Source organism: Rattus norvegicus, chromosome 17 (assembly GCF_021556685.1).
Source record: "Rattus norvegicus strain SHRSP/BbbUtx chromosome 17, alternate assembly SHRSP_T2T, whole genome shotgun sequence".
NCBI lineage: Eukaryota > Metazoa > Chordata > Mammalia > Rodentia > Muridae > Rattus > Rattus norvegicus.
Window position 1 is genome coordinate 3,902,140 of NC_141550.1, and position 22,904 is coordinate 3,925,043.

Genomic DNA, 22,904 nt, shown 5'->3' on the forward strand with positions numbered 1-22,904 from the left:
TGGTCACTTTCCCTGTTCTCCACCTCAGTTTGTGCAAATTCCTCACAGCGTTTGCTATAGCTGAAGATACTAGAGAAGGAAGACCCAGAGTGAACAATCTGGATGAGTTACAAGTGCCCTGCAGTCTCAGAGCACCCTCACCTCAGCCCAAACCTGGGGTGCCTGTGACCACCTCTGCCATGTTTGGAGATTGCCTGCCTCTAAAGATTCTGAGAAGCCTATTTGTTCTCCTCCCTGACACTGGGAAGAATGGGCCCAGAGTCTGTACCTTCAAGGAGACCCAGCTAAGAAGGAACTTACAGAGAAAACACTGGGCTAGGATGTGATTGCTCACTGGGAAGCAGTGGCAATCATTTTAACAAAAATCGCTACTTCTAAGGAAAGTGCAGGGATGGGTTGGAAGTCCACACATAGTTAGCTAGAATTTTCTATCCTGAGCTAAGTGTCAAGCCTCTGTAAGAGCCTTTCTCAGCTATGTCATGAGACTCACACACTCTACTTTCCTAAGCCGGGACCCACTGCTCCCTTCCCTACAGCCCACCAAGGCAGCCTACACCCAATGCCCCAGGTCAGGGTGAGAATCAGTGTCAGTATGCGCCTGAAGCCCCACAGCCTGGAGGTGCAGAGAGGGACAACGGAGCAGGGACACTGTCCTGGAGCCACAGTTTGGGATATAAAGTCGGGATCCTCATGGAGCTGGGACAGAGCCTGGGATCCCAGCAATCAGTGAAGACCTGAGCCTGTGAAGCCCACCTGGCCAGCTGTGGAGATCCCAGGTGAGTCTCATAGCTCTATCAAGGGAGACTTGGAGCTGACACTGCAGGAACACCCTAGAGAGACTCCTTGCAGCATAATATCCTCAGGAATGAGAATATCAACTCAACCTTAGCACACCCGTGGTAGGGATGCAGGCAGGGTATGGTGAATGGAGGTCCCAGGAAGTCACCAGAATTTTCAGGGGGCCAAAGTTGGGTAGGGTACCCAAAAGTAAACTGAGTGTCAAGGCCTGGGCATAAGAAGCGCTCCTACAACAGCTGCAATCATTGTTATCCACATGGCCGTCAGGTATAATTCATAGGTCCGATCTACAGGTGCAGAAGATGGAGCATGTTGCATGCCTACTGTAATATTCCTATCTGGAGCGTAGCGTTACATCAAAACACTATACAATTTAAGCCTGAAATTGTGGACTAGTCTGTCCTTTGATCCCACATTTTACTGACAGATCTGCCTTCCAGGCACTTAGCCTTGTGACCTGTCCTTATTAAAACGGTGAAGCAGGATTCTGGAGGCCCATCACAGTTAGGGAGCAGGCAGATTGGGTTGGGGATTTAGCTCAGTGGTAGAGTGCTTGCCTAGGAAGCGCAAGGCCCTGGGTTCGGTCCCCAGCTCCGAAAAAAAGAAAAAAAAAAAAAAAAAAAAAAAACTAGGGAGCAGGCAGACTCCTAACAGTTACACTGCTAAGGTTCTCTAGAGAGGAAATCCCAGAAAGATTTCAAAAGTGTAAGAACAAAGTCATAGCCTTTCCTGGTATACACTGACCAAGAAAAAGATAAATGGTGATCCTTAAATCTTTCAGAACTCTTTGCATGTTCTATTGATCACACTGTGCATAAGTCACGTTTAACTTAGGAGACCTCAACAACAGTGGCACAAAACCTGAGCCACCTATGTCTTAAGTCAATTGCTGCTTTAATCTTCTGAAGCAAAAGGTGCATATAGACCCTGTGGTAAGCTAAGGGAACACTGCGCACACTCCAAATCCTGGGCCCATGGGCAGTTGCTCTTCATTCTTTATCTGTTTAATTTTTTTCACTAAAGGAATCCCTATGTATGCGATAGAAAAATGCATTCTTAGGCTTTTCAACAAATCTAAGTAAATCTAGATTGATTTAAATAATTTTATTCCACTGCAGTAGCCTGAATTTCTAAGGGAGAAATGTCACCAGAACCTCATTTCTTCTCCACTTCTAGGGTTTGAAAGCATGACTCCAATTTTCCTCCTGGCCACCCTTTGCTTGGGGATGATCTCAGCTGCTCCAACACATGACCCCAGTTTCGATACTGTATGGGAGGAATGGAAGACCAAACATGGGAAAACATACAACACGGTTGGTACAACAGACATGTCCAGGGGCAACACGTAGACAGTGGCCCTTGCTATGGCAAGTTTAGAGAGTTTGTACTGCAGAAGCAGTTCCTCCAAGGCCTGACTACATGACATGCTTTATGAGCACGGACAGCAAACCACCCCATTGCCACATGCCCTGGGTTATGGCTTCCAGAGATGGACAGACAGCCTTGGTTCTTGTTGGCTGTAGCAGCAGGTCCACAGAGGGAACTAAGGCTGGGCTTGAAGTAGAAAGACCACACACTGTATCTCTTGCAGAACGAAGAAGGACAGAAGAGAGCAGTGTGGGAGAACAACATGAAGATGATCAACCTGCACAACGAGGACTATCTGAAGGGGAAGCATGGCTTCAGCTTGGAGATGAATGCCTTTGGTGATTTGGTGAGTGCGGCGGGGATCACTGAACATGGTCCATCCTCTCTGGTTCCTCTTAAGTCATCTCTCCATTTGCAATGATTTGTTTACTTTTTCTTGAAGACAAATACAGAATTCAGGGAATTGATGACTGGCTTTCAAGGCCAGAAGACCAAGATGATGAAGGTCTTCCCAGAGCCCTTTCTGGGTGATGTCCCCAAGACTGTGGATTGGAGAAAGCATGGCTATGTGACTCCCGTGAAAAACCAGGTAGGACACATGGTACATTCCAGGTATCACTGTCCACCAGGAAGGCGGGAAGTAAATGCCATCTCTCACTTGCTGACTGTGGAGCTCCATAGAGCTAGCTCACTGCTTGTGAAATTATTAGGTCATAAGAATTGCTGCCAAACATCTGTATTAATCTTGTAGATGACAGTTTTTTCTTTCTTCTCTAGGGTCCTTGTGGCTCTTGTTGGGCTTTTAGTGCAGTTGGTTCCCTAGAAGGACAAGTGTTCCGGAAAACAGGCAAACTGGTCCCTCTGAGTGAACAGAACCTAGTAGACTGCTCCTGGTCACATGGCAACAAAGGCTGCGATGGTGGCTTGCCAGATTTTGCCTTCCAGTATGTGAAGGATAATGGAGGCCTGGACACCAGTGTGTCCTATCCATATGAAGCCCTGGTAAGTGTAACCCTACGCTTTTGCACCAGCTTAGGTTTTACAAGCAATTGTGCACACAGTCTGCCTGTCCTAAGAACACATCTTCCCATGATGTAATCCATCCCATTACCCTATGTGCCACCATTAATGACATTCTTTGCAGGCTTGTCCCATTCCATGGTTTCTGTGTAGCTGTTCCTGCTTCTGTGTATGTGGAACACAGGCAAACCATTCTACAAATAACACAGGTTTCTCCACTGTGAAATTTCTTATCAGTAAGAACACCTAAGGGCTGTGACTGAAGACACATGGGCTAATTTCTATTAGCCACTGAAATCTACCAGCTTGTCAGGTCTAGTGACATTTTATAGACACATACACTTAAAGATGCTCAGCAGCCAACGCTGAGTCACTTAGATGGATAAGAGCTCAGCTGAGTGGAGTTCTGAATGACTCATGTTCCCCAGGAAGTGGATGGCAATACCTTTTCTTTTTTCTTTCTTTTGCCTCTCAAAGAATGGAACGTGTAGGTACAATCCTAAATACTCTGCTGCTAAAGTCGTGGGCTTCATGAGCATCCCACCTAGTGAAAATGCCCTGATGAAGGCTGTGGCTACTGTGGGGCCTATCTCAGTTGGAATTGATATTAAGCACAAGTCGTTCCAGTTCTATAAGGGTGGTAAGTGCTTTCTTTACAGTAATCATAAGGAAGAGTTATGCCTCCAGGACAGCTTGTCAATGTGTCAGCGTTTAATGTAAATATTTTGACTTGTGGGTGGTGCATTCAATATTTACATGTGCCGTTTCTCCTTGACATTAAGGACTATCTTATGAGCATGTGTCCACCGTAGTTTTTTAAATGAGCAAGATCAGGTTTTATGTGGCCTAATTTTATTGAATTTTCTGAAGTTGCTGACTCTTTAAGACTTTAAATAAATAATCTATTTCTGTAGCTTAGTCTCAGTGGAGTTTCTTGATACCCATCTTTTGTGTTTCGTGCTGTTTCATTATACTTTATAAGCAAACTAGAGTTTCTTACATCCTCCCAAGCACATGTTTTCCTGAGTATATATGCTAACTTTTACTTCCGTTATGTTACAAAAGAGCTGATTCCCAAGCCTCACGAACACCAAATCAGTCCTGTCTGGGGTGTGCCTTTGTCCTGAAAGTGAAATATTTCTACTATTGATGGTGACAGCAGACACTGTGGGGTCATGGAAGCCTCTCACTTGGCTTGGATTTTACCTTGCAGGCATGTACTATGAGCCAGACTGTAGCAGCACTAATCTGAATCATGCTGTCCTGGTGGTTGGCTATGGTGAAGAATCAGATGGCAGGAAATACTGGCTGGTCAAGAACAGGTATAAATAGCCAAAAACACCCATGCTTGAAACCCTAAGGGGGAAGGAAGTTTCCAGGCAGTATTTGGGTGCAGGTTTTAGCAATTTAACCCACATATTTTGAATACAGATATTTTAGGGTGTGGTAACCATGATAAGAATCTAACATGTTTTGGAGAGGGTTTGGATTGAGCTTGAACCACTGCATTCCTAGTACTGAGCCGAACATGGGTGGCTTTTCAGCATCCTTGTGTATTTCAACATCTGTCACTGTGTTTCAAAGGAGAGTTAGAGGGGTTGGGGATTTAGCTCAGTGGTAGAGCGCTTGCCTAGCAAGCGCAAGGTCCTGGGTTCGGTCCCCAGCTCCGAAAAAAAAAAAAAAAAAAGATGCACATCAAAGGAGAGTTAGTGTAATGAAGGGGCCGTGCTGTGTTGTTTCCACTAAATGACAAGTATGTCCTTCTTTCAGCTGGGGTCGAGACTGGGGCATGGATGGCTACATAAAGATGGCCAAAGACTGGAACAACAACTGTGGGATTGCTTCCGATGCTTCTTACCCTATCGTTTGAGCTGCCCAACAACAAGGAGTGGACTGAGGAGGGCTTTCCACTTCCTGGACCAGCCTCAGCTCTGTAGGCCATGGACGACAAGCCACTGAAGTTTCACGCTATGTATGGTGTGAATTCTGGGACATTTTATTCCAGTTAAATTGAACTGGCACCCTATGGCTGTAAGCAGCTTTGTGACCATGGCTTTTGGATTTCAATTGTTTCCAAGATGTATACAATTTCTATAAAACCTACATTGAAAATACTGGTGGTGCTTCCTTCCGTTTGGGGTATGGTGGCTTCTCTTACTCATAGGTGTCATTGAGTGTGAAGATCTGGAAAAGGTGAAGATGATGTTCTACGGAAGGGTGTTAGATTCTTTTTGTCATTAGGTCAATGATGTGACAACCTTCATCAGGTTTTTGAGGTACACACCCTCAACCATGGTCTCAAAACATGTGTAAAATTTTTAGAATTTATTTTGTTATTTTTTTCCTTTGGAAAAGTGGTTTCTCTGTGTACCCTTGAGTATAACTCACTCACTAGACCAGACTTCTCTTGAACTCAGAGATTGGCCTGCCTCTGTTTCCCCATTACTGGGATAATCCATGCACTACCATGCCTGGATTACTATTAATATTTTATGTACATTGGTGTTTTACCGATGAGTATGTCTGTGTGAGGGTCCCAGGCCCTCTGGAACTAGGCTTACAAACAGCTGTGAGCTGCAACGTGGGTGCTGGGGATTGAGCCCTGGTCCTCTGGAAGAACAGCCAGTGCTCTTAACTCCTAAGCCATTTCTCCAGTCCAGAACTTAATTTTTAATCCACATATGTTTACAAAGCTTAAATCATTTGCCATTATGTAGCAAGATGGCACTTTAGGTTGTTCCACTGAATGGAGCATGGGCTTTAATCACCATTTTTGAAGTATCAGCCCTGTGTCCTGCTGTCACCTTGTAGAAGCCATCTCTCTAGCTATGTCTACCATCACAGGATGCTGGCATGCTGAAACGGCACCTTCATAAGTTTACAGGGCCTCATAACTCAGAAGCAGGGACACGGGTTCACTTTCACTTGTCTTAAGAGTTACCATTGATAAGCTCCTAGCATGATAACCAATATGTGTGAGATGCAGTGATCCAGCTGTCTCAAACTGCAGAAGTTTATCCCTTATCCAGGCAGTTGGTGCTTGCAAAATTAAGAAAGAGACGATGCAGATTCAAAAGCAGGTTTTCTAAGGAGTGCAGTTAACTCCCCCATTCACCCCTTAATAACACCTTCTTCCCTCTTTCCTGTCATTAGCTACAAAAACAAAAACAAATCCCTTTGAATTATAGATCTGTTGGTCAATGAGTGATTGTATCATATGCCCTGATCATCATGTGACTAGAACTTGAAATGTCACCTCTCTGGCATTAAATATATCCTGTTCTAGCTGATTTGGATCACCTAAATCTCATCCTTTGTTTCTCCCTACAAACTTAATTCCTACCTGTTCTTAGTGAAGGTCCTCATAGGGCAGAGATGAGTAGGATCAAATATCTGACTCTTTACAGAAAGGATTGCCACCACTGATGTGCATGCTGTGCACTGCTGTAAGGTAGTATGATATGAGATTTAGTTTTGAGTGTAGGCATACTATCACCCCACTGACGAGGAGACATTTGGTAAGATGTGGGACCTGATAACCTAAAGTCAGGAAGCAGCCAGTCAGAGGAAGGACTATGGAAGGCAGGGGCTACTGAGAAAAAAAGACAGACAGATGAGCATGCACAATGGGCCTGAAGAAGTGACAGTTAGCCTTGTCCATGGAGGAGAAAGACAGAATGGTGACTATATGAGGAAGAGCTTGGGCATGAAGGTGCAGGTGCTGTGTGATGCAGGATGTGGTCAGAGAGGGCAGTAGCTCACAGATTGAGTGATGATTTGGGGTTTAACCCAGGCCTGTGAGTCAGGTAGGTGTGAGGAACATCTTAGGTCAGAACTCAAACTGACATTTTAGGCTTCCCTGTCACAGTTCAGGAGAACCATGAGCCTTGATAGCACTTGTTATCTTACTCAGGATGATATTTTCTAGCCTGAAAAATTCATGATGTCCTTGTTTTTAATAGCTGAATAGTAGTATTGCATTGTATGAATGAACTGTATTTTCTGTACTAACTCTTCAGTTGAGAGACATTTGAGTTGTTTCTGGCTTCTGGCTATTACAAACAGCCTATGAATGTAATGGAGCATGTGTCCTCGTGGTGTGATGGAGCATCTCTTGGGTATATGCCCAGGAGCTTGCTATAGCTGTGTCTTCAGGTAGAAATATTCCCGGTTTTTCTGCCAGATTGATTTCCAGAGTGGCAGAACAAGTTTGCAGTCCCACCAGCAACAGAAGTGTGTTCCCCTTTCTGTATATCCTCTCCACCATGTGCTGTCCCGTGAGTTTGTCTAATTTTAGCCACTATGATGGGTCATTTTGAGTTGCATTTTCCTGATAGCTAAGGACACTGAACATGTCTTTAAGTGCTTCACAGTCATTCAAGACTCCTCTGTTGAGAATTCTGTTTTAGCTCTCTAGCCCAACTTTTAATTGGGTTATTCACTTTTCTGGAGTCTAACTTCTTGAGTTCTTTATATATGTTGGATATTAACCCTCTATGGGATGTAGAGTTAGTGAAGATCTTTTCCCATAAGCTGCCCTTTTGGGTTATTGACAGTGTCCTTTGCCTTACAGATGCTTTTTTGTTTTATGAAGTCCCATTTAGTAATCGTTGATCCTAGAACCTGAACTATTGGTGTTCTGTTCAGGAAATTGTCAGAAGGTATAGGGAGGGGAGTGGGGGTATCAGGATCAGATGTGGGGAGAAACAGAAGAGAGAGCTAGAAGAATAAATGGAAATCTGAAGCTGCTGGAGTTGGGGGACTAAGGGCAGAGAAGGGGGAATCTCTAGGAAGTTCCAGAGACCTGGGATAGGGGAAAATCCCAAGAGTCATTGCAGGTGACCTTAGGTGAGATGCATAGCAGTGGGGATATGGAACCTGAAGAGGCCACCTCTTGTAGCCATCAAGGACCCCTAGTGGAGGGATAAGGAGACCAACCCACCGACAAAACTTTCAACCCAAAGTTTGTCCTGCTAAAAGAAGTGCAGGGCAAAGATGGAGCAGAGACTGAGGGAACGGCCAACCAATAACTGACCCAGATTGAGACCCATCCGATGGGCAAGCACCAATCACTGACACTGTTAATGACACTCTGGTGTGCTTTCAGACAGGAGCCTAGAATAACTGTCCTCTGAGAGGCTCCACCCAGTAGCTGAACGAAACATAAAGAAACTCACATCCAACCACTGGATGGAGCTCAGGGAGTCTTACAGAAGACTTGGGGGTAAGAATTGTAGGCCCTAAAGGGGATAGAAACTCTACTGAAAGGCCAACAGAGTCAACTAACCTGGACCCTTGGGGGCTCTCAGAGATTCAGCCACCAAACAAAAAGCACATATGGGACAGCACATATGTAACAGATGTGCAACTCAGGCTCCATATGTACCCCCCAACAATTGGATTAGGGGCTGTCTGTTAAGTTGTTGCCTGTCTGTGGAATCTATTGCCCAACTGAGCTGCCTTGTCTGGCCTCAGTGGGAAACGATGCACCTAAACCTGCAGAGACTTGGTGAGCTAGGGCGAGGGAAAAGGGAGCTCCCCACCCTCTTAAAGGAGAAAGAGAGGGACTCTGGGAGAAAGCAGCAATCAGAATGTACGAGGAGGAGGAGGAGGAGGAGGGGGAGGGGGAGGGGGGAGGAGGAGGGGGGGAGGGGGGAGGAGGAGGAGGAGGAGGGGGGAGGAGGAGGAGGAGGAGGAGGAGGAGAAGGAGAAGGAGAAGGAGAAGGAGAAGGAGAAGGAGAAGGAGAAGGAGAAGAAGAAGAAGAAGAAGAAGAAGAAGAAGAAGAAGAAGAAGAAGAAGAAGAAGAAGAAGAAGAAGACGACGACGAAGAAGAAGAAGAAGACGACGACGAAGAAAACTTGACCAAAACGTTTGTCACCTTTTTGGTGAAATAATATCATATAAACACTCTTCAAACAAATCGCTGTTCTGTAGCTGGGCCTAAACTTCAACATAATTATCTTGGAATGATGTTTCAATTGGTGCATGACAAGATATAAGAAAGGAAAAGAACTCATGATGAACACCCTATTGTAGTCTGCAGGGAGCAGAGGGAATCTGAGCTAACATTGTCACACATGGAGCAGGACAGTCATTGTCACTCATGATTAAGATTCCCAATGGGAGAAGTGAAGGCCCTAACAGAATATCTTCCCAGTGTCCCCCCTACTTGTCATCTCATGCCATATGTAAATGACTTACTTGGGCACAAGACAAAATTTTTCAGAAACTTCTTATGAAGCTATTGAGCAGAAATTGATTGTGCTTGGGATAGTTGGGGGCGGGGGGTGCACCCAAGGATCAGAAAAGATTCTGTGCATTAAAATGATGGGAAGTGTAATAATTCCACAAAAAAAATTCTAGAACAAACACAGGAGCAGGGGTAATCTTGAGGAGGTGGTTTTGGATCTGGTTTTACATCTAGGATTTTAGCTTTGCAGGCTCCATATCCACCTCTTTGTGTATTTGGAAATGATTTTCATTCACTAGGATTAGATATGGCTCTAATTCCATCCCCCTACATATGGATGTCAAGGATTCCCACTTCTGTGTAGGATCCCAAAACTTAGTGTGCACTGGTACAGCTCCTTAAATACTGAGCCAAAAGGTGAAAAGGCCAAAATAACAGAAGTAGAACATGGGACTAAAGAAAAGACGAATCAAATCGGCATGCCTGCCCCAGACTCCACAACCTGCCTGTCTCCCAGGAGGTCTACCCTAACCAGGGACAAAGTGAGATACCCATTCCAATACCCATATTAGTTGCAACCCCCACAGAGCCCAGCAGACTTAAGATCTGTCCTGCTCTGCCTGCCCCCTAAACCCTATAGCTAGCTTGTCTCCCAGGAGGTCTGCCCTAACCACAAACACAGGAGGACTGCTCTAACCAGAAACTTAGGACTTCTGCCCTAACCAGAGACAGTAGTGCCTGCCCCCAGGATGCCTGCTCTAACCCAGGTCACACAGTTCTCCTGTCTCCAAGAAGGCCTCTCCAGCCTGAAATACCTAGACCAGTTAACACCAGAGGTAACCAGATGGCAAAAGGCAAGTGCAAGAACAAAAGCAACAGAAGCCAATGTGGTTCGGCATCATCAAAACCCAGTTCTCCTACCACAGCAAGTCCTGAATACCCTAACACATCTGAAGAGCAAGATTCTGACTTAAAATTCCACCTCATGCAGATGATAGAGGCCTTTAAGGAGGATATAAATACATCCCTTAGAGAAATACAAGAAAACACAGGGAAACAGGTAGAAGCCCTTAAAGAGGAAACAAATTAATCCCTTAAAGAAATAGAGGAAAATACAATCAAACAGGTGAAGGAACTGAAGAAAACAGTCCAACCTCTCACCCCTACCCCCCAAAAAATAGAAACAATAGCAAAATCACAAATGAAGGCAACCGTGGTGATGGAAAACCTAGGAAAGAGGTCAGGAACTACAGATGAAAGAATGACAAACAGAATACAAGAGATGGAAGAGAGAATCTCAGGCATAGAAGATACCTTAGAGGATATTGACACAATGGTCAAAGAAAATATGAAGGGCAAAAATTTCCTAACCCAAAACATCCAGGAAATTTGAGACACAACGAAAAGACCAAAACTACTAGGAATGGAAGAAGGTGAAGATTCCCAGTTCAAACAGATAGAAAGCATCTTCAACAAAATCGTGGAAGAAAACTTCCCTAACCTAAAGAAGTAGATGGTTGACTGCTCTTCCAGAGGTCCTGAGTTCAATTCCCAGCAACCACATGGTGGCTCACAACCATCTGTAAAAGGATCCGATGCCCTCTTCTGGTCTGAAGACAGCTACAGTGTACTTGTATACATAAAATAAATAAAACTTAAAAAAAAGAAGTAGATGGTTGACCATAAATACATGTGACAAAGAAGTGTCCATTGGGATAGCCCGAGACTCAAGAGGCTGATGTGATTTGGGCCAGCATCATTTCACAGATGCTGTACACACAGATGTTTCAGTGACTGGTGTGAAATATTGATACCTTCAGATTTTCTGCTTAAATGTCCTTACCTATGTCCTCAAAACTTGGTTTTCTAGTGTAATTTAAAATTTGGAGGGGTTGGGGATTTAGCTCAGTGGTAGAGCGCTTGCCTAGGAAGCGCAAGGCCCTGGGTTCGGTCCCCAGCTCCGAAAAAAAGAACCAAAAAAAAAAAAAAAAAAAAATTTGGAGCAGTTTGGCATGGTAGAGGCAGTTGTCATAGTTTTCACCCTGTTATAGGAGTCATGGGTGACATTGACCCAGGTTTATTCAGTTATTTTGGTAAGATTTTATGAGTTACCTCCTGGTGCTGTGAAGGGAAACAAGCTCACAGCAATGACTTTGATCCTCTGGCTCTCATAGTCTACATGCCTCTTTTCCCAAACGTTACTCGAGTCTTAGGTGTGGGAGTCGTTTGTGGATGTATCCTCGTGGACTCAGCTCCATAACTCAGCATTTAGGTTGGTTGGGATTTTCTGGAATATACAGGTGTATGCATGTAAACACAATTTATGAAAAAAGAGACCATGACACTGAAGTTCAGGGAGGGGTGTTTGCAGGGGGTTGAAGGCAAGGAAAGGAGAAAATATAATTAAATCGTAATGTCAAAAATAAAACAAAGGTCAAAAGAAAGAAAGGAAGATTGATATGTAAAATGCAGGAGATAATCTGTTTGCTTTTAAGCAAATTGAAATGCTATGGGGAACTTCAGACACAAACGTGCAGGTGTGCAGGGAAACAGTGTGTGAGCTCAGGTTTGAAGAGGAATCCACAGCCATGCTGGAATGTGATTTCCCAAGAGCTTCTGGCTCCAGTGGGAAAGCACAGCGGGGTGTGTCTGCTGAGGATCTTCTCTCCTCCCTGTGTAGCATTCCCTCTTCCCAGGTGTGGGCAAACCCTCTGGGATGAAGGTCTGCTGTCCAGCTCCCTAACAGGCCAGCTTAGAGCAGCCCTGCAGAGGAAGCTCAGGGAAAAAATGCTGGGTGGGTGGTTAGAGTAACACCTCTAGGATGCATGGCTCTGCAAGAAATGGATCGTTTTTTTCCCAGAAGCAAGTGGGTTTATCCACCTAAGTCAGAACATAGGGGTCATCAGCTGATGGGGTGTTTTGCAATGATATGGGGGTGCAACATAAAAGTGCTATTAAACAAGGTGGAATTTCACCAATTTTCAAACCCCTCATTAAATAAAAATATCAGCAGGATAAAAGAATTCATCTATACAATTGGATATTCGAAAGCTTTTTGAATGAAAATTAATTTAAATCAGGATTTTTTAAGAAAATAAAAAAATTTAAATTTAAATTAAACAGCATCGAGTGCTGTCAAAATAGTTCCAGGGTTAAAGGCAACAGCCACCAAATGTACCTAATGGAAGGAATGGACCATACTGACTACCAAAACTTGATCTCTTATCAATTGACTTGACTGGCATGGTACACATGGGTGTCTGTAAATGAAGCAAAACTACAAAAAAATGTAAGTTTAAAAACACCTAAAACTCAATGAAATAATAAAGTAGCTCAGCTATGATGGATTAAGGCCTGTAACAGGTGTGCCTCTGAATGTGATGAGTAATGAACAGCCACTGAAGTTTAAAAAAAAAGAGGCTCCAGCACTGGTCCTCAGGACTCTACGCTAGAACCCCCACTCCACAAGGTGGGGAAAGTATCATCAAAGAGAGAAGAGAGGAGGCACCGTGTGTCAGGGGAAGCAGAAAACTTGGGCATGACTGGTGGGGAAGTATAGTGGTGCCTGCTCCGCAGAAACATGGAGGAAACTGAAAGCAGAGAATTACACACCCATCATCTGTCTTTCTGAATGTGTACCCAAGAGGATTAAAAGCAGAAGGTAGAAATACGTCGGTCATATGGTGGGGCAGCCGTGTGACTGACCGGAAGCAAGTTTAAAGACAGTCCAGGAAGGGCAGAGCAGATAAACAAAGCATGAAATCTCCATGTGTAGGAGCAATCAACCTCAGAAAACATGGAGACGGACATATGATGTCTATGTGTCTACTGAGGATCCTAAACGTACCTAATACCTAGTCCTACTAGCTCAAACGGCAATTCACTTTCAACAGGGCTGTGGTAGAAACAAGTTCTGTGCCCTTAGCAGTCTTTGAATTCACACACAGGAAAGGGGAGAGATCAGAGTCTGGGAGAGAAAAGACTATTATTTAAGGCAGAATTTCAGCTTAGAAAACAGATGAATAAACTCTGAAGATCTATGGCAGGGATACAAGACAGTAAGTGTGGCACCAAGAACATTGATGTGCAGACCTGAAATTGTTAGAAGGTCATTCCCATTTGGGCATACTGTACCACAATGAAAAAGTCACAGTCCTGATATTATATCTTTAGTTGAGTCATAAGGATCAATGAGATGATAAATAAATTAAAACAATAACTGATTTAATAAACGAACACAGGACATGCTTGACAAAGGTTGTCCAGAAAAGATCACACCAACGTTTCCCTAAAAGATGCTTTCTACAATATATCTTACTACAAAATGAAGGTTGAGGACATTTTGGTTTATTTCCCTTATTACTTTAATTTTAAGAGCGTCTATCTACACATTGTAGATTTGCATGTTTTCCTCACCTAAAATGTGTCCAAACCCTATTCACTCCCACCATTGACCATGGTGAAAGTAACACCCTAAAGTCAACCCTAAGGCAGCAATTAAGAAAACATTCTATAAGCTCAGATTTCCAAAATCCCGGTCACTTTTCCTGTTCTCCACCTCGGTTTGTGCAAATTCCTCACAGTGTTTGCTATAGCTGAAGATACTGGAGAAGGAAGACCCGGAGGGAACAATCCGGATAAGATGAGTTACAAGTGCCCTGTAGTCTCAGAGCACCCCCACCCCAGTCCAAACCTGGGGTGCCTGTGACCGTCTCCGCCATGTTTGGAGATTGCCTGCCTCTAAAGATTCTGAGAAGCCCATTTGTTCTCCTCCCTGACACTGGGGAGAATGGGCCCAGAGTCTGTACCTTCAAGGAGACCCAGCTAAGAAGGAACTTACAGAGAAAACACTGGGCTAGGATGTGATTGCTCACTGGGAAGCAGTGGCAATCATTTTAACAAAAATCGCTACTTCTAAGGAAAGTGCAGGGATGGGTTGGAAGTCCACACACAGTTGGCTAGAATTTTCTATCCCGAGCCAAGTGCCAAGCCTCTGTAAGAGCCTTTCTCATGAGACTCACACACTCTACTTTCCTAAGCCGGGACCCACTGCTCCCTTCCCTACAGCCCACCAAGGCAGCCTACACCCAATGCCCCAGGTCAGGGTGAGAATCAGTGTCAGTATGCGCCTGAAGCCCCACAGCCTGGAGGTGCAATCCAATTGCCCACCTAAGCCAATTCCAGGGAGGAGCAACTGGGCAGGGACACTGTCCTGGAGCCATAGATTTGGAGTATAAAATCTGGATCCACATGCATCTGGGTTAGCGCCTGGGATCTCAGCAACCTCTGAAGACCTGAGACTGTGAAGCCACCTGCACAGCTGGAGACATCCCAGGTGAGCCCCCGTAGCTCTATTAAGACGCATTTGGAGCTGATACTGGAAGAGCACCCTAGAGAGATTCTTTGTAGCTCCCTCGGGAGTGAGAGTACCAGATCCGTCTTAGCAGAACTGGTGTGGGGATGCAGAGACCGTTTGGTAAGGATGCCAGGAGGTCACCAGACTGTTCAGGAGTTCAGGTGTGTAAAAAGTATCAATAATGTGAAATCAGACAAACCGGTTTGTCTGAGTGAGCAGACCCTAGTGGACTGCCTCTGGTCCCATGGGCACAGGAAGTATCAGTTTGTCCCTTTATATAAGCTGCCACTCCGGAGGCCAAAAGGGATGATCATTCTCATGTAAATATGGTCAGGGGCCGTCCCTGGGTCTCATGCCCCAGGTGTCCAAGGAATAGCATGTGGCACAATTTTGGCATGGCCCTTTCTAGATAGTCCCATGCACTCCTCATTGAAGCAGTAAAGTAGGATTCCGAAGGCACATCCCAGTTGTGGAGCAGACAGATTCCCAACTGATGTCCTTCCAACTTTTCTAGAGGAATAGTCCAGAAAGATTTCAGGAAAAAAAAAGAGCTGAGGCATATTCTGGCTCTTGGTGTTCACTATCCAAGAAAAAGATGTCTTCTGACCACCCCACCAAATCTCGCAGGTCTCTTTGTACTGGAGGATCACATTGTACATAAATTAAGGCTAACTTAAGAGACCTGAATATCAATGGGATAAAACCTGGACAAACTATGAATACTTGAGAAGTTGTCACTTTGCGTTTCTGAATCACAGGCACATCCAGAACCTGTGGTGAGCGTCAGGCACAGTTCCCACACCATCTAAATCCTGGAGCCCTCCACAACTACTCTTCACTGTTGTTTGACTTGTGACATGTGTTTTGCAGGTGTGCTATAAGCCAAGGCCATTCTTAGCCATGTCAACAAACACTGAAAGACGGTTTAAAAATCCTGTTCTATCATAGTGACCTTAATAACATCTTATGTAGAAATAAGAGTTTATTGAAGAATTTCCATGACCAGAACCTCATTTCTTCTCCACTTCTAGGGTTTGAAAGCATGACTCCAATTTTCCTCCTGGCCACCCTTTGCTTGGGGATGATCTCAGCTGCTCCAACACATGACCCCAGTTTCGATACTGTATGGGAGGAATGGAAGACCAAACATGGGAAAACATACAACACGGTTGGTGCCATGGACATGTGCAGGGGCAACACGCAGACAGTGGTCCTTGCTGTGGCAAGTTTAGAGAGTTTGTACTGCAGAAGCAGTTCCTCCAAGGCCTGATTACATGACATGCTTTATGAGCACGGACAGCAAACCACCCCATTGCCACATGCCCTGGGTTATGGCTTCCAGAGATGGACAGACAGCCTTGGTTCTTGTTGGCTGTAGCAGCAGGTCCACAGAGGGAACTAAGGCTGGGCTTGAAGTAGAAAGACCACACACTGTATCTCTTGCAGAACGAAGAAGGACAGAAGAGAGCAGTGTGGGAGAACAACATGAAGATGATCAACCTGCACAACGAGGACTATCTGAAGGGGAAGCATGGCTTCAGCTTGGAGATGAATGCCTTTGGTGATTTGGTGAGTGCGACGGGGATCACTGAACACGGTCCATCCTCTCTGGTTCCTCTTAAGTCATCTCTCCATTTGCAATGATTTGTTTACTTTTTCTTGAAGACCAACACAGAATTCAGGGAATTGATGACTGGCTTTCAAAGCATGGGACCCAAGGAGACAACCATCTTCCGGGAGCCCTTTCTGGGTGATATCCCCAAGTCTTTGGATTGGAGAGAGCATGGCTATGTGACTCCTGTGAAAAACCAGGTAGGACACATGGTACATTCCAGGTATCACTGTCCACCAGGAAGCCAAGAAGGAAATACCAACCTTGGCTTGCTGACAGTGGAGTTCTATAGAGCTCACTCCTTGTGAAATTATTGGGTCATGTGCACTGTTATCAAACACCTGTATTAATTTTTGTGGGTGACAGCCTTTTCTTTCTTCTTAGGGTCAGTGTGGCTCTTGTTGGGCTTTCAGTGCAGTTGGTTCCTTAGAAGGACAAATATTCAAGAAAACGGGCAAACTGGTATCTCTGAGTGAACAGAACCTAGTGGACTGCTCCTGGTCATATGGAAACCTAGGTTGTAATGGTGGCTTAATGGAGTTTGCCTTCCAGTATGTGAAAGAAAACAGAGGCCTGGACACAGGGGAGTCCTATGCATATGAAGCACAGGTAGGTACAAATCCTAAGGTGTTTTTCCTGGCCAGGTTTAGAAAGCAGAACAATTGCAAAGTCCTCAGAACTCACGTTTGCGGTAGAATCCATCCTAAGTCCCAAGTGCCGCTATCAAAGTGGCAGCCTTCACATGCTGGTCTGATTCCGTCGTTTCCGTGTAGTTGCCCCTGCTTCTGCTCACATGAAGTTTATGCAAACCGTCCCACAAATAGTACAGATTTCTCCACTGTGGAAAGTTGTTATTAATAGGAATGTCTATCTAAGCGAGCTAGATTCTGTCACTGAAATCTACCAGCCTGCCAGATTTGGTGACGTTTTATAGATATGTACACTTGGAGATCCTCAGCAGCAAATGCCGAGTCACCTGTGTGATGGTTGGTCAGCTGAGTGGAGTTCTGAGTGACTCGTGCTCCCCAGGAGGTGGATGGCAATAACCACGATTTTTTTTTTTTAATCTTTGTCTTTCAAAGGATGGACTATGCCGGTATAATCCTAAGTACTCGGCAGCTAATGTTACAGGCTTTGTGAAAGTCCCACTGAGCGAAGATGACCTTATGAGTGCCGTGGCCAGTGTGGGGCCTGTCTCAGTTGGAATCGACTCTCATCACCAATCCTTCAGGTTCTACAGTGGCGGTAAGTATGGCTTCTTCCAGTAATCATACATAATGGTTGGGCTCCCACCACGGCCTGTAAATTTGATGACTTTTGGGTGCATAAAATATGTAAATATTTTGAGTTGTCCGTATTACATTTAACAGAAGCAACATTTACATGAGTCATTTTTACTCAACATTAATTAAACACACTCCTGTGAACATATATCCATTGCATTTTTTTAACCAGCAAAATCGGGTTTTATGTGTTTTAATTTTATTGAGTTTTGTTCAGATGCTGGATCTTAAGTATTTTAAAAAGGTATTCTAATTTCTAGTTCACTTTCAGGGGAGCCTCTTGATTCCTGCAGGTTGGGGTTCCTTACATCTTCCCAAGCATGTGTTTTCCTGAGGACATATGCTAACCTTCACTTCTGTTATGTTAAAAAAGAGCTGATGTCCCTAGCTTACTAACACAGAACCAGTCCTGTCTGGGCCCTGAAATTAGAAATGTTTCCATTACTGATGTGACAGCAGATATGTGGGGTCATGGGAGCCTCTCACTTGGCTTGGATGTCACCTTGCAGGCATGTACTATGAGCCAGACTGTAGCAGCACTGAAATGGATCATGCTGTCCTGGTGGTTGGCTATGGTGAAGAATCAGACGGCGGGAAGTACTGGCTGGTCAAGAACAGGTATAAATAGTCAAAAGCACTCTTGTCTGAAACACTAAGGGGAAAGTATGGTTTTCAGGTGGTATTAGGACACAGGTTTCAGCAATTTATCCCACATATTTTGAATACGGAAGTTTTAGGGTAACTACAAAAAGAGTCGGACATGTTTGGGGGGAGTTTTAAGATGGAATTTGAACCACTGCATTTCCAGTTGTGAGCCAAATGTGGGTGGAGATGCCCTGTCCCCTCTTTCCTTTGATTCCCAGTTGTGTGGCAACGGGGTATCTCATAGTTGACCCTCTGCCTTCTTTTATCCCATCCATTAAGGCAGCCTCTGTCTCTGTGTTGCAAAGAAGGGTTAGTGTAACGAAGGGTCTGCAGTTCTTTCTCCTAATGGCGAGCATGTCCTTCTTCCAGCTGGGGTGAAGACTGGGGCATGGATGGCTACATAAAGATGGCCAAAGACCAGAACAACAACTGTGGGATTGCTACGTATGCCATCTACCCCACTGTGTGAGCTGCTGGACAAGAAGAGGGAAGGACTGGGCTGCGGGTGACCTGCACAGAGGACGTTCCCCTTCGCAGACCGGCCTCTGCTCAGTGGGGAATGGCGGCTGAGTCGCTGAAGGTCCATGCTACGGTGTAGATTCTGGGACATTTTACTCCAGTTAAATGCACCTGCCAATCTGTGCTGTAAGCCGTTTTGTAACAGTGACTTCTGAGTTTTCTTCTTCTTCTTCTTTTTTTTTTTTTTTTTTACAAGATGTACAGAATTTCTATAAAACCTACATTGAAAAGACTGGTGGTGGTGCCTCCTTCTGTCTTTGCTGCAGTGGGTTTCTCTTAGTGAAGGAGCAGTGGGGTGGTGTTCTAGGGGAGGGGTGGGATGCTCCTTCAGACTTAGGTTAATATTCCGGCTTCCTCGGAGTCCTTTCCAAAGTTTATGGACTCACCATCAACTATGGTAGGAAGAATGATGAAAAATGAAAACTCTTGAAATTTAATCCATGCAAACTTTCAAAGTTTAAATCCCTTGCCATTCTGGGCACTGAGATGGCACTGTGAACTGCTTCCACTGTGTTCGAGCACATCAGAACAAACTCATCACTTCTCCTCATTCATTAATTTTGTGTACACATTTTACTGTTCCAAAGAAATTACCATGTATATTTCCTTGAATTTCAGGAGAAATGTTGGGTCTGAAGAAAGAGGGCACTACAGTTTCAGATTATTTCTCTCCTCCCTAAGAGGGGAATGAAACGTCAAAGAAGATATATAATGTGGTCTCATCATACACACAGAACATAAAAAAGTTCTCTCCATATGTATGGGCCCTTTCCAGATGTTTGTATACATGGTGATGCCTGAATTAATTCTTGGAGGGTTTGAAAGAAGCTGACAGTGAGGAAGGGGCTGGCGACTGAAATAAAGGAATGAAATGAAGGGGTTTTAACCCCTCTCCTGACCAGTGAAAGTGCATGAGCAAGATGACTTTGTTTACCATTTGTTTTACTATTAGAGCAATTTTTCACTAAAACACTTCAAATAATACTGAACAACAACAAAATAGAGAGACATTGACAGCTAGCATTTCCAACCCAGATTCCCCACTTCCTCCCATTACCAATGTCTCCGTTAACAGTTTCCCACGCGTTCTTCCAGGTTTTCTCTAGGAATAAACAGGGCCACTGTTTGTTCGCCTCACAGATAGAGCCTTTAACTTTATGTGGCCTTTAAGAGTACTGTATGAAGCATGCTGCTCTAGGATTTTACTCTTACACTCAGTGCTGAGGGCTCAGCCTTTCCTGTCTCTACATATACATCTGTACTTAATGTTCTCTGGTAAATATTCAATATCATTTTTTAACTCTTTAAATACGTGAGATGTGCAATAGCAGTGTGCGTGCGTTCTGAGACGATGGCAGTGAGTTTCCAGGTATGAGAATGTGTTTGTTCAAAACATATTGACCAGTCTTCGCCTATTGTCCACCCCAAACCCTGTACCACTCTCAGGTCTCATGGCCTCAACAACCCTAGACAAGCTGTAACAGTTTGACCATAGCAAAGGGGTGGAAAACAAGCTCTTTCCTCCCTGGTTACAGGAGGCTCTGAGGACCATGCCCAGCCTTCATCCCCTGCTGTTCCTAATGAGGAGAGGGCAGGGCTTTGAGGAGGAATTACCATGGCATGTTGGCCCCACATCAAGAGGAAGAGGCCCAATGAGACCTCAACATCCTCTGAGATATATTTCAGAAAGCTGAGCAAGATGCTTTGAGGTCCCTGCAGGAGGAGCAGGCAGATGTTCAAGGGGCCTTCCGAGACTGTGGAGGACTTTGTACTCACAGAGCAGTGGTCCTCTGTGTCTTTTAATTTCTTTTGGCATGATTAAAAACACTGACCAAAAACAACTTGGAAGGAAAGGGTTTATTCTAGCTTATCACCGAACATGAAGGGAAGTCAGGCCAGGAACTCAAGGCAGGAGCCTGGACATGTGAATGGAAGCAGAGACCATGGAGGACTCTACTTAGTGACTTTTTCCTACCTGGCTTTCTCTATCTTCGGTCCTATGCTACTCGGGATCACCTGGCCAGGGGTGGCACCACCTACAGTGGGCTAGGCCCTCCCATATCAAACGTGAAAGTGTCCCATTGACATGCCTACAGGCCAGCCTGATGGAGGGACTTCCATAGTTGATCCTCTCTCTTCACGAATGATTCCTGCTTGTGTCAAATGGACAGAAAACTAACCAGCGTGCCTACACTGTGTATATAGTTTTTACTGTCATTTATTTAAGTAAAGTGTATTGTCTCCACTAAGGAGTATGTATACTCTCCAGTGAGTCCCTTATGGCCCAGCTCATCTGTCTTACACTGAACTAATATTTATTCTGACTTCTAACTAACAGCAGCTTATTTCATTTGTTGGTATGTTTAAAAAAATCCATACATTAAAAGTTTCCCAATGGAATTCTAAGGAGGGAGCCAATACTTCAGTTACTGCCCAGTCTGCTGCACCTTGTATAAAAAAATCTCTACAATCAACAGAGTTTTGTTCCTAAGAAAGAAAATGAAAGGGGGGGTTGATAAAAGGAATGAAGAGAGATAATTATGAGGAACGATGTGAAATAATGAAACGCTGTTTTGTCATGTGAATAGCCCTTTGTAAGAGGGATTTTAAGTGAAAATCAGAACCAATACTTTTTTATTGCTCATTTCATTGTCCCTGTTTTTTTTTTTATATATCCTTTTAAAATCCCTTCTAGTGATAGAAACAGAAACTAATAAGCAACAGAACCTGCTTATGACTGTAGAGGAGCAGATCTGTCTAAGAAAGCACTTTGGAGAGAGAGAGAGAGAGAGAGAGAGAGAGAGAGAGAGAGCTTTCTGTGATACCAGATCCTGTACTATTATTTTGGGGCTAGTTTTTGTTTGGAAAGTAAGACTAGACATCCAGAGTGGTGTCTCTTCGTTCTCCCTGCTCCACACAAACTCAGAGAATTTCACCTATGTCTACACCATGTCATCTCAGTAACAATCACTCTGAGCCTAGCTATGCCTTACGTAACTCTTGGTGCATTCCATGCAGGGGATAAACAAGACATTATTGACATTTTTCTATTGACAGATGGGAAACACACAGTATCCAAATTACTTGCACAGTGCTGCACAACTTATTTGCCTGTTGTTGTGCAGCTACGCATTGGTTACTAACTCCTGCTTTATACAGTTATTACGAGGAGGGAATAAAATTAAATCAACCTTGTATTGTTCACACCGTGTTTTCTTTATGATAATAAAAATGTTGAAATTATACTTAGATTTTTTTATTTTTTTAGATTTATTCATTTATTATATATAAGCACACTGTAGCTGTCTTCAGACACACCAGAAGAGGGCATCGGATCTCTTTACAGATGGTTGTGAGCCACCATGTGTTTGCTGGGAATTGAACTCAGGACCTCTGGAAGAGTAATCGGGTGCTCTTAACCACTGAGCTATCTCTCCAGCCCTAGATTTTTTTTTAAATGATAATACTTTGAAATTAGGACTCCTCCTAAGAAGGTACCGAAATTAGGACTAGAGATATCAGATTTGGTGTAGAGGGTGAGTTGGTTTAAATTGTAAGGAGACAGACCGTCCATTCATTGCTAATATGCATACACACTAGAAGAGCAATCTTTGGAAACATCCACAAAGACACATGTGCTAATATATTTCTTTCAATATTATTTAAATGAAACCAAAATGGTACCTCCTCCAGTAAAAGAAAACTTTGGTTTTTTATAATTTTATTGTTCATTTTACTTATGGGGGGGGGGGTCATGGTATATGAACATATGAGTTCCAGAGGACAATTTGTGGGAGTTGGTTCTCTCCTTCCACCATGTAGGCTCCGGAAATCAAACATAGCTCATTGAGCATTGTAGTAGTCGGTTTAACCCACTGAGAAAAGTTACTGGGACATTCTACCGTGGACTGAGATAGGGTCAGGCAATGGAATGGTATATATGCATTGAAAAACAAGGCATATATATAATAGTTGGTGTAAAATAGAAACACTTGGATGACTTGATGCCACTTGAGAGCCTAGATAGAAGCCAGGCAGGGGTGGCACACACCTTTAATGTCAGCATTTGGGAGAAAGAGGCAGGCAGATCTCTGAGTTCCAAGCCAACCTGG

The 22,904-nt window shown here is 44.1% G+C and overlaps 2 protein-coding genes across 2 annotated transcripts; both read left to right on the forward strand.

Annotated features, from left to right (window-relative positions):
- The first annotated feature begins 717 nt into the window (after nt 1-717).
- Nucleotides 718-5,300, forward strand: Ctsll3 (cathepsin L-like 3). Its single transcript, NM_001408676.1, has 8 exons — nt 718-776; nt 1,975-2,111; nt 2,390-2,512; nt 2,609-2,755; nt 2,944-3,168; nt 3,664-3,826; nt 4,400-4,508; nt 4,957-5,300. Exons 2-8 carry the CDS (start codon nt 1,986-1,988, stop codon nt 5,054-5,056), a joined length of 993 nt encoding a protein of 330 aa, NP_001395605.1. The 5' UTR covers nt 718-776; nt 1,975-1,985; the 3' UTR covers nt 5,057-5,300.
- A 10,475-nt stretch (nt 5,301-15,775) lies between these two features.
- Nucleotides 15,776-18,742, forward strand: Cts7l2 (cathepsin 7 like 2). Its single transcript, XM_087591943.1, has 7 exons — nt 15,776-15,901; nt 16,180-16,302; nt 16,399-16,545; nt 16,730-16,954; nt 17,428-17,590; nt 18,138-18,246; nt 18,643-18,742. Exons 1-7 carry the CDS (start codon nt 15,776-15,778, stop codon nt 18,740-18,742), a joined length of 993 nt encoding a protein of 330 aa, XP_087448069.1.
- Nucleotides 18,743-22,904: the final 4,162 nt, after the last annotated feature.

Bases quoted from the DNA above. Each gene is read 5' to 3' on its own strand.
- Ctsll3 (NM_001408676.1), top strand. From the start codon at position 1,986: ATGACTCCAATTTTCCTCCTGGCCACCCTTTGCTTGGGGATGATCTCA. The intron at 3,169-3,663 runs GTAAGTGTAACC...TGCCTCTCAAAG, and splicing joins CCTATCCATATGAAGCCCTG to AATGGAACGTGTAGGTACAA. The intron at 3,827-4,399 runs GTAAGTGCTTTC...TTTACCTTGCAG, and splicing joins GTTCCAGTTCTATAAGGGTG to GCATGTACTATGAGCCAGAC.
- Cts7l2 (XM_087591943.1), top strand. From the start codon at position 15,776: ATGACTCCAATTTTCCTCCTGGCCACCCTTTGCTTGGGGATGATCTCA. The intron at 15,902-16,179 runs GTTGGTGCCATG...TATCTCTTGCAG, and splicing joins ATGGGAAAACATACAACACG to AACGAAGAAGGACAGAAGAG. The intron at 16,303-16,398 runs GTGAGTGCGACG...TTTTTCTTGAAG, and splicing joins TGAATGCCTTTGGTGATTTG to ACCAACACAGAATTCAGGGA.